This window comes from Brachyhypopomus gauderio, chromosome 1 (assembly GCF_052324685.1).
Source record: "Brachyhypopomus gauderio isolate BG-103 chromosome 1, BGAUD_0.2, whole genome shotgun sequence".
NCBI lineage: Eukaryota > Metazoa > Chordata > Actinopteri > Gymnotiformes > Hypopomidae > Brachyhypopomus > Brachyhypopomus gauderio.
This window is the reverse complement of record NC_135211.1, coordinates 15341356-15359445: the sequence shown is the minus strand read 5'-3', so window position 1 is coordinate 15359445 and position 18090 is coordinate 15341356. Positions and strand designations below refer to the sequence as shown.

The 18090-nt window shown below is 47.1% G+C and overlaps 1 protein-coding gene across 3 annotated transcripts in view; it reads left to right on the top strand.

Annotated features, from left to right (window-relative positions):
* The window catches only part of mettl15 (methyltransferase 15, mitochondrial 12S rRNA N4-cytidine), a 56981-nt gene that overhangs the window by 16967 nt on the left and 21924 nt on the right, over window positions 1–18090 (top strand). For all 3 annotated transcript variants that reach the window (XM_076998790.1, XM_076998772.1, XM_076998782.1), the window contains exon 3: window positions 11842–11978. In XM_076998790.1, the coding sequence (XP_076854905.1) occupies window positions 11842–11978 (137 nt within the window). The remainder of the gene's footprint in view (window positions 1–11841; window positions 11979–18090) is intronic.

The following is an 18090-nucleotide window of genomic DNA, read 5'->3' as shown; positions in this document are numbered from 1 at the left end:
ATGTATCGCGTTGCCTTTACCACAACCTGACAATCACGGACATCACGGACATCACTCCTGTCTTTCATAGTGCATGTTTTGGAACATGTTCTTACCCTCTGTACTAATGTATTCTGCCTTTAAAATTCAGAGGAAACAAATACGCACCCCTCCAAAATCACAAGCACATGGTTAAACACAAGAAGAGGCACTCGCAGTGTTGGGGTACAGTGGAGCGTTAATATGGAGTCTTGCTCATTCAGGCTGTTCTCCTTGTTCTACCCTCGGTTCTGATGAAGATGATGACAGAGGGTCGTGCTGGCATGCTGTGCTCATTATGGGTGGTTACAGGAAGTTATTCGCTAGTTACCTCGAGAGGGAGAGAGAGGGGGAGAGGGAGGGAGGGAGGGAGGGAGGGAGAGTGAGAGAGAGAGAAGCTGAAGTATAATTCATGGGATGGGGATATGAGTCATACAGACGTGTTCTTTTTCCTTCACCTCCAATAACAAAACATCTCATTATCTGCTGTCATTCACCACTGCCAGACAGCAGCACTACATAGCTGCTTGAAAACATTTCACTATTACCCATGTCACCGTCAGGGTCGCTCACTACCGTGCATGTCCCGGGGGTTTGTGTGTGCGTGTGTGTGTGTGCGTCTGTGTGTAAATGGGCATGTGTCTGGGCACGTGTTGTCATTGTTCTTTGCTTTGCTTTACTTGTGCACTGGAAAGTTTTTGTTTGTTTCCCTCTGCCTATGGCATCGAGCTGCACAGGTGATTCCTGTGGTCCCAGTGTCCTGTGGTCCCAGTGTCCTGTGGTCCCAGTGTCCTGTGGTCCCAGGGTCCTGTGGTCCCAGTGTCCTGTGGTTCCAGGGTCCTGTGGTCTCCAGATTTATATGGCACATAATGGAGACATGCCAAAAGATCCTATATTCCCAGGTTCCTATATGTCTATAAATAGGTCTACAAATAAATCTCTATATAATAAATCTAGGGTTAGGGTTAGGATAGTGAATGTATGTTAAGAGACCTGTGAAGTTAGGACCCTGGGCTAATGAACATAACATTAGCCACTGTGCTACAAACAGTGGGACGGGCTCCTGGGCATAGCTGTGACACGCCCCATGGCCGTTTGACTCCGCCTCTTCCCAGAACAGCCCCGCCCCTGAGCACTCTCAGCCCGGGCTTCCACATCACGCCCCCCTGTCCCCACCACCGGCCCAACAAAGGGAAGCAATCATTGTGATTCATTCTCAGGCTGATGAAAGACCTGATGAAATGTTCCCTGTACTCATGGCTAAGGTGCAGCCTGGAAGGTGAGGTGAACAGCAGTGTTTTAGCAAACACACTCATAATAGTTGCTTGATTTTGTGTCAAGGACTGTGATTAGAACTATTTTTCAGAGTTCCAGTAATTACGCCAAGCATTGTACTGCATATCAGCGCTTTTGATCTGCAAGAGCTGCACTAGTGGCAGGCTCATAGAATCAGTATCTTTCAAAAGTCTGCGTGTCATAGTCATATTGTTATAGTGAAAAAGCATTTGGTCTATTAAAGAAATAATTCCTAGAATGCATTATGTTAATTATTGTAGACCAATACACACTCGTGCAATCAGACAAGCTCTAATCTTTTCTGTCATGAACACGCACACACATGCACATGCTCTCATACAAATGAGGCCCCTCTCCCTCAAACACGCATTCACACTTGAAGTACAAATGAGATCTTTCTCCGTTGCACATAGGCACCCTCAGACGCACGCGTGTCGGCGCACACGCTCGATAAAGTCTTGGCTCTCTCTTCTGTGGAGAGCCTCTGTAGGTGAAGCAGCTGGAACGGGCAGCTCCGTCAGGCCCTGGATGACGCGGGAGGTGGACGAGCTTTGTCACTTGCTGTTGTGACCCCCAACAGCAAGCGAGGCTAGCACTGGAGCCCCTGACGTGCTTTCTTTCTGAACCACCACCCCCCAACAACACCAACTGCCCCCCCCCCCCCCCCCCCCAACAACACCACCGCCCCCTTGAGACAGAGGGCTGTCCTTCAACAGCTCAACCAGGCTTTCTGCCCCTGCCTCCACACAGCCACGGCCCCAGCCTGTCAGCCCGGGAGCAATCACAGACCAATTAAAGACTTTATAACCCCAATAAGCCAGTTAACCAGCCGTGAAACCATAGTAGAAATCAATTGGGCCAATTTATTTCATTATTATTATTAATTTTCATCAAAGTTGCTCTCTGTCATGGCTCCCTGTCCGCTCCTGTCGGTGCTCACGTCCCGGATGTTGTCAGATGGAGGCGTCCCTGTCGGAACGCTCACCCGGAGCGACCGTGATGCGGCAAAGACAAACGCGGCTTCCGACAAGCCTCCGAGCTTTCACTGAAATGCACTTAAGCTGCTATGCTGTGTTTGTCCTCCATGTTGGCTAAAAGCAGCTAACTGTGCTAGTCGAGGCTGGCTTTCGATTCTCATGGTGATTACCAAGGAAAAACCCGAGCTTCCTGGTGTTCTCCTTGAATATTCCTTCATAGTCCTTGAATATGAATATTTCTGTCCTTGTAACATAGGCATAGCCCCTGAATAGAACACGGCTGCAGAGGTGTTGAGCAATTCCCCTGAGGGGTGGAACACTGGTTTTACCCTTATCCATTTTCCATTGGCCCTGTTCTGGACAGAATGCACCTAGCTTCTCTAGACCACATCCCACATTTACTGCTCTTATGTTGCCAGGGAAAAGATGAATTAACTCAAAGCCTGAAAGCAGAAGAAAAATATGCAATCTACTTGGCTATTTACCACAAGGAAATTCAGCTCGTTATATTATTTTCATGAAATATTGAGACAAAATGTGTTTTAAAATTAATAAAATTAATTAATATTAATAATGGATGAATAACTCTGAAATCTGTAAAAAAAAAAAAAAAATCCAAACGAATGCTTCTCTTTCCTTGTTTGTAGCAAGTTTCCCAACATTCTTGAAGCTTCTCCGTGCGTCTTTGTAAAAGACTAAGAAGGGGATCACTGTTTCTGAACGCGACCCAATGCAGTGTTAAAGGTAAAGTTGAAGAAAGTGGTCCCTCTTGCACACAGAGTACCCTCCAGCCCAGGGTCCCGGGCAGCCTGGCAGAGTGCAGGACCAGGCGGGGGCAGAGGCTCAGCAGTGCGAGGACGGGAAGCCTGAGGTGGTGCTGCCTGGCGGGCCTGATGGAGGTGATCGTGCAGTGCATGTATTACCACAGCTGAGACAAAGCCAGACAGCCCACCTGCAGGTGGTCTCCGGAACTTGTGTGTGTTTGTGTGTGTGTGTGTGGTGTTTTTTACTGCATTGCTAAGTTTCAGTGTCCAGACTAGCCTGAGGCCTTGTCTCTCCCCCGATTCTGAAGTAGACAAACACGCGCACACACTTGCGCAGACAATCGCACCTGACACTAGCAGGAATGCTTTTCCACCACTGGCAAAGGGCTTCTCTCCAATCAGGGGTGTTGTGGCTTCCAGGTGAGGGTGAGGGCTGTTTTGACTTGACGGGCCGTGCCGGGCGCTTCTCTGGCTTAGGAAGCTTCTGTATGTGAGTCTTAACCTTCCGCACGGCCCCTCCACACGCGTAAACACACCAGGAATGCGACATGCTTTGTCCCACCCCCCCATCATCAAACAAAAGGCCAATCAGCTTGACAAATAAGCTTCACAGGAAGCAGGAGCCTTGATCCAGTCCCTCTTCTTCCCTTTGTGAGTTTTGACTAATCCGTTACACAACGTGCGGTAACGATGCCACTGTTCACTCTTTCAGAGGTTTGGCTCTGTGACTCGTGTAAGCTCGTCAGGGAGCTCACTCACATCCCATTAGACACACAGCGAGGGGCAAGAAAGCACATGCGTTTTGGCGGCCTACATCAATGTGTACAGTCAACGACACGATTACCCCATGACAGAGTAATTGCAAGGAACTTTCACCTCATTGGCTGTCTCGTCTTCGTTCTTTCTCCCTCTCACTTGCTTCGTGTTTGCAGACTGTAAAATCTGGCGGTGACCCAGTTGCCAGTATTAAGGGGTTTCTGGGTCAGTCTTTTGTTTCGCTGAGAGTTGCCGACGTTTTGCACGTCCACCTCTTTCAAGTCCGTCAGTCTAATTCCCCTTCATGGGCCAGATCTGCTCCTGGAGGCCATCTTGGATTTTGCTGTGACTTGCCCAGTACTAGTGGTGACAAGAATCTACCTATTAAATGTGTTGAAGGATTAAATTAAAGCATTCACTGTTCCCTTGATCGCCGAAGAAACTTTGTAGCGATCCATTTGGTGATATCCGGTTTGCTGTGATTGATGGTCAGTTTAATTACATTTGATTTGGGACATTTGATTAGAAACAAACCTGTCGACTTCTGAGTTAATAACTAAAGAAGCAGAGTGCTGTATTGTGTGCATCAAAGCATCGTTGTAATACCTCACGTGAAAATTAATAGGGTTTGTTGTGATTTTTGCAACCCAACTGATGAGATCAATCAGATTTTTTTCCAGGGCCAGAGGCACAGCTGGGAATGACAGGAGCATGGATACAGTGATTAAATATTCAATATGTAGTCAGTCAACTTGTCATTCAAATCTCTTGAGAAGGGTATCACTAAATGGAGAACCTTCCTTTCCCCAGCTAAGCTTTGGAATACTGTCTCAAAATAAAGACCTCAAAATAAAGGTTTGTGCTTTGGGCCATCCCACCGATCCAAACACGAGCCGAACCCGATCAGCTCCAGGATCTACCAGGGTGCCAACATGGAGCTTCGGTCTCGGGTTCGCTCCTCCTCCGGCTGTCCTACGGATGCGGCCTTGTCTGAGAGTCCAGAGCACGGGCTGCCTCACACCCATGAAGCCTCAGACAGACACCCACCTGTTTCCACCAAGCCCGGTGAGAAAAGACACAAGCATCTCCTCCACCAGCAGTTCGCTCGCAGGACGAGCATCCTAACAAACGGTCTTCATTAGTTTGGCTACGCAATTATGTGAGAACGGAATGTTCTGCTGAACACCAAATGAGGACGGGGCGGAGGGGAAGGATGAAGAAACCTTTCCACCCCCATCCGCTTCGCGCCATGGCAACCGAGTGACGGGGAAAAGCGATCCTGTTCCAGGCAATCTCTCTCCTTAATGGTGCACCTATTGGTGTAAGGAGATATTTCCAAAAGTCCCCCGGTGACACTTTAGACCCCCAGCTGTAACTGAACTGGGCTGGGGAGTCACAGGTAGAATTTGAAGCGTCTCTCAGGTTCCTGGTACTCCTTTGCTTATCTCGGTGCATGAATGAGAGACAGAAGCATTGACATAGTGTCTCTCTCTCTCTCTCCTCTTTTTCTCAATCTCTTTCTTTTTCCATTGCCTAATTCCCAAAAGTGTCATCAGTGGCCAACACGCAGTTATGAACAACGACTTCCATTAATGCAGAGACCTTGCTTTTCTTAAACATTTGCAGATTTCATCACGTATTATAGTTGACCAAGAGGCTAAGCTGGTACAGACTGGGCAGGAGAGGGTTCTTCAGTGTCCCGCCTGTTCTTGGTGTCTGGTGATTCAGAGCTACTACTGATTCTCCTGTACCCTCTGCTGGCAAAGGCAGTAACTACATCCTGAAAAGGCCAGTTTATCCCTCTTACTGCAACAGTCATGCAATGACATCAAAAGAAACTCGTAGCCAAAACTGATTACCAGCATCACGATGACCACGATGGAGTTCCCTGTTTCCTGTGAAGGGTGGGTAGAGTTTCTCTTTCCTCTGCTCCCACCTGTCCCCTCCCTTCCCTGAGCTGTGTGGACCCTGGAGGGCCTGGGGTGCCCTGCTTCTGACAAAGCTGCTTCTGACACTGCTCTGTATGAGATATCAATGTAGATGACACTCCGGCTTCAGTGTAAATCACCACTGCAAATGCCAAGCCCATTATAGCCAAATCCTTCAGGGAGTTGTTACGTCCATCTCTGCTGGTGGAAAAGGCGGATCTCTTAAAGGGCCAGATGCCCCCCCCCCCCCCCCCCCCCCCCCCCCCCCTCCCACTCCAAAAAAGTACCACTGCCTTGCAGGAGGCATTAATGTTTTAGCACGTTTTATTTCATCTGTCTAAAAACAGACACAACACGTAAACAAAAACTGATAACTGGGAGAGTATTATTCTTTCGGGAAAGCTGGGTATATAAAAGAAAGATGATCTCCAGCCCTACATCTAGTGGCTCTCCCATGAGAGCAGGTTGCTATTTCGGGCCTGTTCGATACTGTCGTCATTGTAAGAGGTAGGCACAGGTTGTTGCGTCTGATGCTGTGATGTTGCTGCTTGCGTCACCCCGGCTTTAAAAAAAAAAAAAAACAGAAAGAAAGCGTGGCTTCAGACCTCTCAAGGTTATGTTGGAGGGTGTTTTTGATTGACGGCAGAGCTGCAGAATCTCATCGAGTCTTTCCGTGCTGATGTGCAGACATACTAATCTTGGTTGTGATAAAGAAGCCTGTACCATTCCTAGAATCAGTTTTTTTTTCTTCTTCATGATAATAGGTAGTACGGTATGGACAAAAACACTGTTCCTGGTCGACTTTAAAGCAACATGCAAAGTCTTTGTTTTATGGATTCCAAAGATGAATGCCAAAAACCCACATGCTCTTGCCATGTTAAAAGGGGCCGAGTCAAGTGTGTGCTTTGGGAAACTAATGAGTGGCTAGCGTCAGGCATGCATGTGCATTTTGGATTTCATTTTGCGGGTGCACAGCGACTTATGAGAGAGGATTCGCCATGGCCTTGGGGATACACCGCCACAGCGCAGGTGAACAGAAGAGTGTAGAGTCATGCTGAGTCACCGAAGGCCAGCCTGCCTGGGTCACTCCAGCCTGCCTGGGTCACTCCAGCCTGCCTGGGTCACTCCAGCGTAAGGTGATATTTCCAAAGGTCCCCCGATGACACTCTAGACACCAACTGGGTGGTAGTGCCGATTCTGCAATGTCTCTCGGGTTCCCAGGACGACTCCGCTACGCTTCGCACCTACGCACAGGTGAGATGACAGGGTGACGCTAGTGGGTAATTAACTGGGTGCAGAGACACTGTGGGGAAATAAATAATAGCCAAACATCAAAAGTCTCCAAAGCCTTTGTTACCTTCTGACCCAGAGCATTTACTGTGAGCTGGGTCAGGCACCCACTGAGTGCCCAAGTTCACCAGCCCGTCATGGAAAATCCATGATAAAAATGACCCATGATGATGCTGACAGGGTAACGGGTTCAGGAGACTGAGACCCAGCAGGATAGCAGCTTGTTTAAATTTCATTGCACGTTCACAAGAACATTTTCAAGTCTGACTTTTGGTTTTTCGCACGGGCTGCCGTGTTGCTCTGGTTGGTTGATTCTGCTTCAGCCATTTGGATTTATACCTTGTCCAAGGCCATTTTGATGCGCATGTATATTTGCATCTTGCCTTGGCAATTTTTACTTTTTTTTTTTTTTTTAGGTACACCTAAACGTAAGTTTTAAGCTTCTGGAGGAACACAGACCGTGGGCCAGCCATAGAGGACAATGCCTGGCTGAAGTTGTAGCCATGTCGGGAGTAATCAGAGGCCTGTTCCTTCCTGCCGTGAGAACAAGACATGGCAGGCTGACCCTTGCGCACCCCTACTGTTGGCCATCGCCGTCTCGCTCGGGCTGACGTGAAAAGAGACGGCCGTCAGCTCATGCTATTTCACACGTTTTGATTGCTACCAGAAGGCCATCTTGGAAAGTAGGGGGAAAAGCAGTTTTTTTTTCTCTCCTCTGTCAAAGCACAAATTAAAAAGAAAGAGAGCGAGAGACGACAGGAAGAAGAGTGATGAAACTCCGTCTCTGTTTTTTAAGCAGCCGTAAGGGAAGTTCTGCGGGAACATGGGCAGTCGGAGGAGGTTCCCTGAAGATGAAGACTGTGCTCATCACACCTTTTCATTAAGTCATTCTCAGATCTGCTTCGTAACGACGTGTGGTTCGTTAGGCTGTTCTTCGTAGCAGCTGGCTGATCTCTACCAGGTCCTTTTCTGGACTCTTACTCTTATTTACATTTTACGCTTTCAGCAGACGTTCTTTTCCAGAGTGACGTACAGTTTCATGGAAGTTACAGAGGCAGGGGAGTGTTGTGTTGGGAGTGCCCAAGCACTCCTTTAACTGGGAGAGTATGGATCACTTGCCCGAGTGGGGTTGGAGAGGAGCGTTGGAGCGTCACCCACTACTCTGTACCACCCACCAATGTCTAGTCCGCCTGGTCATTTGTTTGTGCTCTTATCACACTCTACTCTCCTCCTCCAAACCAGACACCAGGCCTCCATGTGTGTCTCTCTCTTGCCCTTTTGATATCTTGCCCTTTTCAGCAACTGACAATTCCAACCATGTTTGCAGTTTGCTTGGATTGTTTTTCTCTTATTTATCCTCCCTACTCTTATTTTCATATTCTCTCTCTTCCTCCCTCTGTCTCTCTCTTCCTCCCTCTCTCCCTCTTTCTTTCTCTCCTTCTCCTTCTCTCTGGCCTTCTCTCTCTCTCGCCCCTTCTCTCTTTCTCTCTTTCCCTCACTCTCTCTCTCCCTCTCTCTTTCTCTCCCCTTTTCTCTCCCTCTCCATCTCTCTCTCCCTCTCTCTCTCCTTCTCTCTCCCCTCTCCCTCTCTCTCTCTCCCCTTCTCTCTCTCTCTCTCCCCCCCCGCCCCCCCCTCTCTCCCCCTCTCTCTCCCTCTCTCTGTATTGAATGGAACAGCGGGTGTATTGCTGCTCCTGGGTGTGAGTCATCACACTGCCCCTCTCTCCCTCCCCATCTGCTGCCCGAGTCCCAGACACGAAAAGGAGGCTCAGCCTCTCCGCCATCGATCCCCTCCTTGACCGCTTGCACACGTGTGCACACATACACACATGCGTGCACGCGCACACGCACATGCACACACCGATCTCCACCGACTTCAGTATCGATCCCTGTGTTTAACATTTCACTGCCAAACATTTTTCTCTTATTTTCTTCTCTAGACCCCCACCCTGACACTAGCGGTGTGTTCCAGGGCACAACAGGTCAAACCTTTTGAAGTTTTTTTGTAATGACAAAAAATAAGTAATTGTGCTTTATTAACATGGGGCTCGATAGCGGAGGTCGTGTGACCCCGAGGTGAAAAATGTGTCTCATCCGCCTTCCGTGGACAAAACAGGTTTGTGTTTTTGTGTATAATGACACTTGAATTGGAAGCCCTTGCATGAGTCAGCGCCTGGAGAATAAATATTGGAGAGTAATATTGGAGTCCAGGAGAGAGCAGCCTGAGAGAAAAGCCCTGAAAGCACGACTGAGACCTGAGGCAGCGCCTCTCCCAAAGCCACCGGCCTTCCTGTTACCGCCCATTCAGTCATTTATAGATGCCTGATTGGTTGATTTTCTGGATCTCTGGTATCATCACGAGATCAATGTGCTATTGGGAAATTGCACACTGACCCAAAGGAAGGGCCATTACCATAGACGTAGAGTAGAAACACAGATCCGTGAGGACCACGCCTGGCCCAAGGTTCAACTCGCACGTTACCACCAATATTACACTGATGAAAATGGGAGGAGTTTAGTTGTTTTGGTGGTGCTGAACCTTCACTCTACCCTCTAGTAGCTAGAGCTGGAGAATACTTCACTGCATGTGAAATTCATTTTAATTTCTAAATTTGTTGGGCTGCAAGGAGAGGCGAAAAGATGCTAAGGGACATGACAATTTCTCGGTTGCTATGGACACAGAGCAATAAGGGCAGGGCGGTGCGTCACGATTGCGAGTCCGACCTCACGCAGGGGAGCGTAATGAACAACACATACATCCACCATCCGCCGCCGTGCCAGTCGGATCGGGGAGGAGCTCCGACCGGTTTGAGAGAGAGAGAGAGAGAGAGAGAGAGATGGTGAGTGAAGAGAGAGAGGGGGTGGTAAAACTGCAGAGAAGAACTACGTGCAGAATGAAACGGAAAAAAGGAACAGAGGGGAGAAGAGAGGAGCAGAGGGGAGAAGAGAGGAGCAGAGGGGAGAAGAGGGGAGAAGAGAGGAGCAGAGGGGAGAAGAGAGGAGCAGAGGGGTTCCCGGTGCCTTGGCTCTCCCAGGGCAGAGACGCTGCCCTGGCCCTCCAGCGCCTGCCCGCCAGCTACAGATCAACGGGGAGCGATGGGCATATATGAATGTGTGTGGGAGATGGGCTTCCTTGACCAGGAGGTGGAGGTGCAGGAATAAGACCCTCCTGCTCACTAACACCCCCCCCCCCCCCCTATCAGAAGTGTCCAGTAGAAGCTCCTGACTGGAGCTTGGTGAACCTTGGGGAAGGTGGAGGTTTGACGTCTGACCTGGAAGCATCCAGGAAGTTTTTCAGGTGAAGAAAAAATCAAGAGGGAAAAGTCAAGAGGAAAAGTCTGTTCTAGTCTAGTCTATGATGCAGAAATGCTTCATGTATAGAGCTGTTTAAGGGCCCTTGTTGTGTATACGCACACAAAGTTCACCAAGTTTGAGGGGATAATCTATCAGCTAGCAGTGTAGTGTCCCCCATAGATGGAGAAGAGGCAGGACCAGGAGGCTGAACAGGAGTAGGCTGATTGTAAATATTTGTCCCAATATTTGTTCCAAAGCAGAGAGTTTTTTTGGGAGGTGGAGGGCACATTAGATCATTATGTTTTTGCTGTTCGAGGTGTCTGGCTTCGGGCCCTGAGAACACACTCAGGTGTAACTCGCAAAACCTACCATGGCTTTTTTTCCACCAGGAGAGACCATGACTCATTCATCGACTTTTGGATGAGAACAGAGGGCCACGTCTTGGGAGTGTGTGTGTGTGTGTCTGTGTCTGAGACAGAGAGAGAGATGGGGGAGACGTAGGGAAGGAGGGAGACTCAGAGTGAGACAGTGAGAAAGGGGGGTGAATGTTCAGGTGTGTTTTGTTTCCTCTTACTGTGAGGAAGAGGGGGAATGTTCAGGTGTGATTTGTATCCTCTTACAGTAAGGAAGGGGGTGTGTGTTCAGGTGTGACGCTTAGCCACTGTCCCGTTATGGACCCCAGCTGTAATGGGCTCTGTAATGGGCTCTGGGGGCTGTGAAGGTACCTTAGATGTCAGTGGGGTGTGGCAATGACTCATTGAATCTGAATGTAAAATATTAAAATTTGTCAAGTATACCGGGGAAAAACACATGACTTATGACTGCTTCAGCTGACCACTGCGGCCCCAGGAGCATTACATTTGTGCCAGAGTTAAATTGAATTATGCCTGAATCAAAGTTAAAACTGACATAAAGATCAATGAAAGCTACTAGCAGTTAAGGACTCAGTTGGCTTCCTTGCTAATGACATGTCTTTGTCTTTAGTACCTCTGCCTAAAATGTCGACATTAAAGCAATAAACGTGCTGCCTGTATGTTCAGATGTCAGCTACCAGTGTAACTTTCTCTCTTGATAAGTATATGATGCTTTAACCTCTGAACCAATGGACTAATGTATTGGGAATGGGAGAAAGCATGAATACGGAGCAGTTGCTCATTTTAGTAGCGTCAATATACTGTAAATCAGTGTTGGTATACTTTAAATCAAGTTCGACTCAAATTAAAATACTGGTAGTTTTCTTATTGTTTATGATGTACTTTTTTAACAGAGGTACTTAATCCAGTCCTAAGAAACCCCAAGCAGATCACATTTTAATACTGCTCCAGGTCCCAACGCTTGGCCAGGTAATCAGGAGATCTGCTGCCCCTTTGACCAGGTTCAGATTTTTGAAGGACTGGAGCAGAGCAAAAACCCGGACAGGCCTCGACATCTCTGTGGACTGGATTAAGGGTCTTTGTTGCAGGCATTATTCCTCCACATTCCATCTTGGCCAACTCTCCATTGTCTTTCTCGGAACAGGTCTTTCTAGATTTGACCTTTGGGGGTGGAGGTCACAGTAAGGCCATCCTGCGATCGGTACCAGGCGTGACCCTGATTGCAGCGGACCGCGACCCAGTGGCATTCCGTTTGGCGCAGAAGCTAGCAGAAGAATACCCGTGAGTTTAGTTGTGCTTTCTCTCGCTGAAATGCTCCCTGACTGTTACATCTGTCACTTTCATGATGCGGTCTCTTAATAAGTACATAACCTTGCAGTCTGAAACCAGTATGGTTTCAGCTTGGTTGCATTGCTTAAGGGAGTAATGCCATGCTTCATAAACTATGTAATTTAATCGGGGGGGGGGGGGGGGGGGGGGGGGGAGAGGAAAAAGGCTTATAATCAGATTATACAGACAGTTGAAACAGGCACATGTTGTATCTAAATGACTCCTAAATTAATGGCCCTTCAAATGTATGCGTCTTTTCGTTGCTTCGCTACATCACTTAGGTCTCATAGAAACGTTGGCATAAATGCCCAGTGCTGCAAAAGCACTAACTTCGGCGCCTTTATGTAGCACATAATTAAATGTAGCGTGATTGGAACTTAGTGGCTGTTTGCCCAGTCCACACAGGCATTGCATTCATCCTCAGCTGCGAGGCTGGACAATAAGTCTGTCCCCCGTCTTCACACCCACTGCTGGCCTCCTTCTGAGTCTCTATCACTTAACTAGCAGCCAGGGCTGCTCTGTGTGCGGAGGTCCAGAAACCCCCGCTCTCACCCACGCCCGGCCGAGAAGCCCCGACGTCTCATTTGTCAGTGGGGGCCCAAGGCTTCGGTGACAGGGAGACGACGCCACCCACGCAGGCTCTCCCAGCTTCCTGCTCGAGGGAGATGAGGATGAGAGAGAGAGGGAGAGAGAGGGAAAAAAAGAAGAGAGACTAAGAGAGAGAAATAGTGTTTAATAAAGGGGAGACAAGAAAGGGAAGGCGTGTGGCCTTGCGTGTGTGTGTGTGTGTGTGTGTGTGTGTGTGTGTGTGCACACATGCACGCACGCATGGCGTGAGCGAGGGAGTACACGAGGGCGGATGGAAATGAGATGTTCCTGATTCTGTGGCGTGGGCTGTAGCTGCTTCTATACGTCGATTCTGGGGAAACCTGTCTCAGAGTGAGGGAGCGAGAGAGCGAGGGAGGGAGTGAGGGAGGGAGGGAGGGAGGAGAGAGAGAGTGAGAGAATATTAGGACAAGCCATTCTGTCAGCAGCGATATATACCCCAGCAATGAGGCCTTCGACTCCCACTCGTGCGAGGGGTGAGAGGAGCTGTAGAAATCTAGCAATTAGCCAATCGGATTGCAGGCCTGTGTAACAGGGCCAGACAACCCACGCACCCCCTGCACAAGGCACAACCTTCTCATCTCTTCTCTTCTCTCCTCTCTTCTCTCATCTGCTCTTCGCTGGTCCTTTCTCTCCTCTGCATGGGTTTTCCTGTTTCTCACTCTCCACCCTCTCCTCCTCTCTTCTCCTTTCACAAAGTTTTATAGTTCCTCACTGAGAGCAACTCAACCTGCCACTCAAAGCTTTTTATTGACTAGTTTTTTTTCTTTTCTGCCCTCATATTTAATCAGATTTAATTAGACTCGAAAGCAACACACGCCATCAAGTAAACCACATTACAGATGACAGCAGTACCTTCTGTCATGCGTCACACGTTTGCTAAGAACTCACACAAATGCACACATGCGTATACAGTGCTTCTTGAAGGTTTGTGAACTCCTTTAGATTTTTCTGCTGTTTTACCATGATTCTCTTATTTTATCAGCACCAGCTTTGTATATTAAGTCAGGTTTATGTTCACCAATTCCATTTATTTGTTTTGAGGGAAATGTGTGAGTTGCCAGCAGACTACATGAGACATGGAATCAGAGCATGTGCAAAGGTAAATTAACCACAGTTGCATTGGTAAAGTCAGTCAGGTACAAGACTGAAACACGTGAGTACTCAAGTAATCAATTAAACAGACCAAATGAGACATCTTTGGCAAAAAGATTTGAGTCCCAGCGATTAAAAGAGAGGAAACCAACCAAACCACTGTTGTGCCAAAGCATAAAGTACACAAGTAAAGGAGACATCTGAGAGTCTGGGGAAAGCTACAAGACCATATCCAACACTTCCCAACGCCATCCATCCACTGTAATTCTGCCTAGTGGACGGCCATCAAAACTTACACCAAGGAGCACTGTAAAAATAGTAATTCTGATAAAGGCCAACCCACCCATCACTTGCAGAGAGTTGCAGACCTCTCTGGCAACATCTGGTATAGATGTACATGCATCTACAATCAGGCAAAAAATCTATAGACATGGCATTCATGGGGAGAGTTGCTAGAAATGAGCAACTGCTCTCAAGACAGAACAAAGTTGCCGACTCTGGTGTGTCCAAGAGAACACTTGGACACACCAGAGGCTTTCTAGATGTCCATTCCCTGGACACATGAGTCCAAAGTTGAGTTTTTTGGCCACAATCATAGGCACCATGTTTGGAGAAAAGTCAACACTGCAAATAAAGAGAAGAATCTCCTCCCAGCAGTGAAGTATGGTGGTGGGAATTTCAAGGTCTGGGTCACCGGACCTGGAAAACTCCATATTCTCCAGTGAACCATCAATTCCAAGCTTATCAACAAATTATTGGCCAGAATCTCCTGCCTTCAGTCAGGGAGTTGAAGCCGGGACAGAAATGTATTATTTAACAAGACAACAACCCAAAGCATTCCAGCAAAACTACAGAGGAATAGCTTTGGAGAAAGAAGATTTGCCCAGTCAAAGTCTGGACCTTAGACTGCTGTGGCAAGATCTGACCAGATGTCCGTCCAACTTCTCTTAACTGGTGGAGTTCTGCAAGTAGAAGTGGACCAAAATCCCCCAAAGCAGTGAGACACTCATTTGTGGTTACAGAAGACGTTTGGTTGAAGTAATGACAAAGTTAGTAGATTGTGGCACCTACTTTTGTAGAGTTCACATACTTTTAAACTTTTAACTGAAAGAGTTCAAATACTTTTGCACTTGGCAGATTTTCAGTTTTTGGAGAAATAAATTACTTTTGTTAAATATGTGTCCCTTATTGTCACGTTGAGGACCCCGGCCCCTCCCTTTTGGGCGTGTGTTTACGTTGTCCACGTGCATCGTCTGCGTCTGTGGAACTACGTGGTTATGGTTATGTCTTGTGCTAATTCGTCTCACCTGTGACTCGTCTCATAATCACGTGGGGCTAATGTGGTTTGTCTATTTAATGTGCGCTCGCGCAGTGTCCTGTGCTTGTCGTTGTCTAAAGTCTACACGTTGTGTTACATGTTCTACGTGCGCTATTGCGCAATCTCTGTTGATAATTAAAGTGACGTGTGCTCAAAACGAGGATTCCGTGTCTCGTCCTGGGCTGCGCACGAACGTCACACTTATATGGAAGGTTTGCTTTACAAAGTGAGATGGATCATATATATATATGACAGGCATATATATATATATATATATATATATATATATATATATATATATATATATATATATATATATATATATATATATATATTAGGGGTGGGCATAGATTAATTTTTTTAATCTAGATTAATCTCACTGAAATCTTGAAATTAATCTAGATTAATCTATGTTAAAATGGCTCATATGCGTGCTACCCAAGTAATGACTAAAAGTCAGTCTTTGAGATAGGGTTTCTTAATACAGGGGGTGCGTTAGACCAGGGGCTCATCTCCTGTTTCCAAAATGCTTGAGGAAGCTGTTCTACTTTGATACTTGAAGAAAAAAAACATGCTCAATAAATTGTAGGCTACTCATGCAATTACATATGAATACAGGTTAATCCATATTAATACAGTTGAATCCATATGAATATAGGTGAATTCATGGGAATGCCTATGAATACAGTTGAAATTATATGAATCCAAATGAATGCAATTTAATACAGTTGAATTCATATGATTGCAGTTAAATCCATATGAATACAGGTAAATTCATACAAATACAGGTGAACCCATATGACTACAAGTGAATCCATACAAATACAGAAGAATCCATGTGAATACAGAGAATCCATATGAATATACACTCACCAGCCAAATTATTTAAGCTTTCGTGGCATAGATTCCACAAGATACTGGAAACATTCCTCAGAGAGTCTGGTCCATATTGACATGATAACATCACACAGTTGCTGCAGATTTGTCAGCTGCACATCCATGATGTGAATCTATCGTTCCACCACATCCCAAAGGTGCTCTATTGGACTGAGATCTGGTGACTGTGGAGGCCATTTGAGTACAGTGGACTCATTGTCGTGCTCAAGAAACCAGTCTGAGATGATTCGCGTTTTATGACATCCTGCTGGAAGTAGCCATCAGAAGATGGATACACTGTGGTTATAAAGGGATGGACATGGTCAGCAACAATACTCAGGTAGGCTGTGGCATTGACACAATACTCAATTGGTACTAATGGGCCCAAAGTGTGCCAGGAAAATATCCCCCACACCATTGCACCACCACCAGCAGCCTGAACCGTTGATACAAGGCAGGATGGATCCATGCTTTCATGTTGTTGATGCCAAATTCTGACCCTACCATCCGAATGTCGCAGCAGAAATTGAGACACATCAGACCAGGCAACATTTTTACAATCTTCTATTGTCCAATTTTGGTGAGCCTGTGCAAATTGTAGCCTCAGTTGCCTGTTCTTAGCTGACAGGAGTGGAACCTGCTGTGGTCGTCTTCTGCTGTAGCCTATCTGCCTCAAGGTTCGACGTGTTGTGCATTCAGAGATGCTATTCTGCATGCCTCGGTTGTAACGACTGGTTATTTGAGTTACTGTTGCTGTTTTATCAGCTCCAACCAGTCTGGCCATTCTCCTCTGACCTTTGCCATCAACAAGGCATTTGCGCCCACAGAACTGCCGCTCAATGGATTTTTTCTCTTTTCGGATTATTCTATGTAAACCCTAGAAATGGTTGTGCGTGAAAATCCCAGTATATCAGCAGTTTCTGAAATACTCAGACCAGCCTGTCTGGCACCAACAACCATGCCATGTTCAAAGTCACTTAAATCACCTTTCTTCCCCATTCTGATGCTCAGTTTGAACTGCAGCAGATCGACTTGGCCATGTCTACATGTCTATGTATTGCTGCCATGTGATTGGCTGATTCAACATGTGCAGTTGAACAGCAGTTATTGAGCAGTTGGACAGGTTTACCTAATAAAGTTCCTGGTGAGTGTAGGTGAATCTCTGTGAATACAGGTGAATCCATATGAATACAGGTGCTGATCAAGTGAGAAGTGGCAGAGTGCTGCCTGTTGATTTGTGCCACATGCTTAACGTTTAAACTAGCAGTTTAATACATCATGTGTGCCAAGCCTGCCTATGAAGTCATTCTCTAGCTGGCCAGCCAGCACAGCGGCAGTTTCTGCGCTAACCTCACGGCTTTTCACCTTTCAATTAAGAATGGCTGCGTCCTCCTGCAGCTCAGTATTTCAAGTCCGAGGCCAAGTTGACAATTTCCAAGCCAAATGCGTGTTACTTAAAGAGTTTGCAGTCTGCTCCTGTCCATCTGGGACTCTGCGCTTGTTTGTGTGTGTGTGTGTGTGTGTGTGTGTGTGTGCGCGTGTGGGTGCGTGTGCCTGGGCTTGTTCTGTAGATATTTTCCTCAGCGCCCCCCTGCTGATGGCAGTCGATCAGCATCTTGCGTCTGGCCTCGGTGACGTCTGTCCAGGGCGTCAGCACGACCACTCTGGAACGTTTCAGGCTTGACTTGCTAGCTAGCGCTATGCTCCGGTCCACACGCACGGCGCACACCACCGCACGGGCTTGCACAGGAACTGCACAGAACCACTCGCTGTGCTCCCTGTTACGCTTGTTGCGCCCGCACTTTACATGTTCAAGTGTTTTCCTCATGCACTGTCAACAAACATCTCCAGTCTCCCCATAGCTGTGCTGAGAGGGACAGCATTCTGAGATGGAGTCTTCTGATGAGGTTGCAGGTCACGTTATGTTATGTTGAAGGGAAGTTTTTGGTATTTTTTTATTATTTAAAGGGGACATCTGAACATCCGTCATGCGTTAACAGCGTACAGTAAGGAAGCTGTTCTCTCTTTGACTCACTTATGTAACCCTGACAACCAGCAGCTGTTTTGATCTTGTTGCTTTCAGGCAGCACGTCACTGATTTGCTGATCAACCACATGAACCCCTTTATTTACTTTTTACCCCTAAATTAACTAACCTAAGACCCCAGAA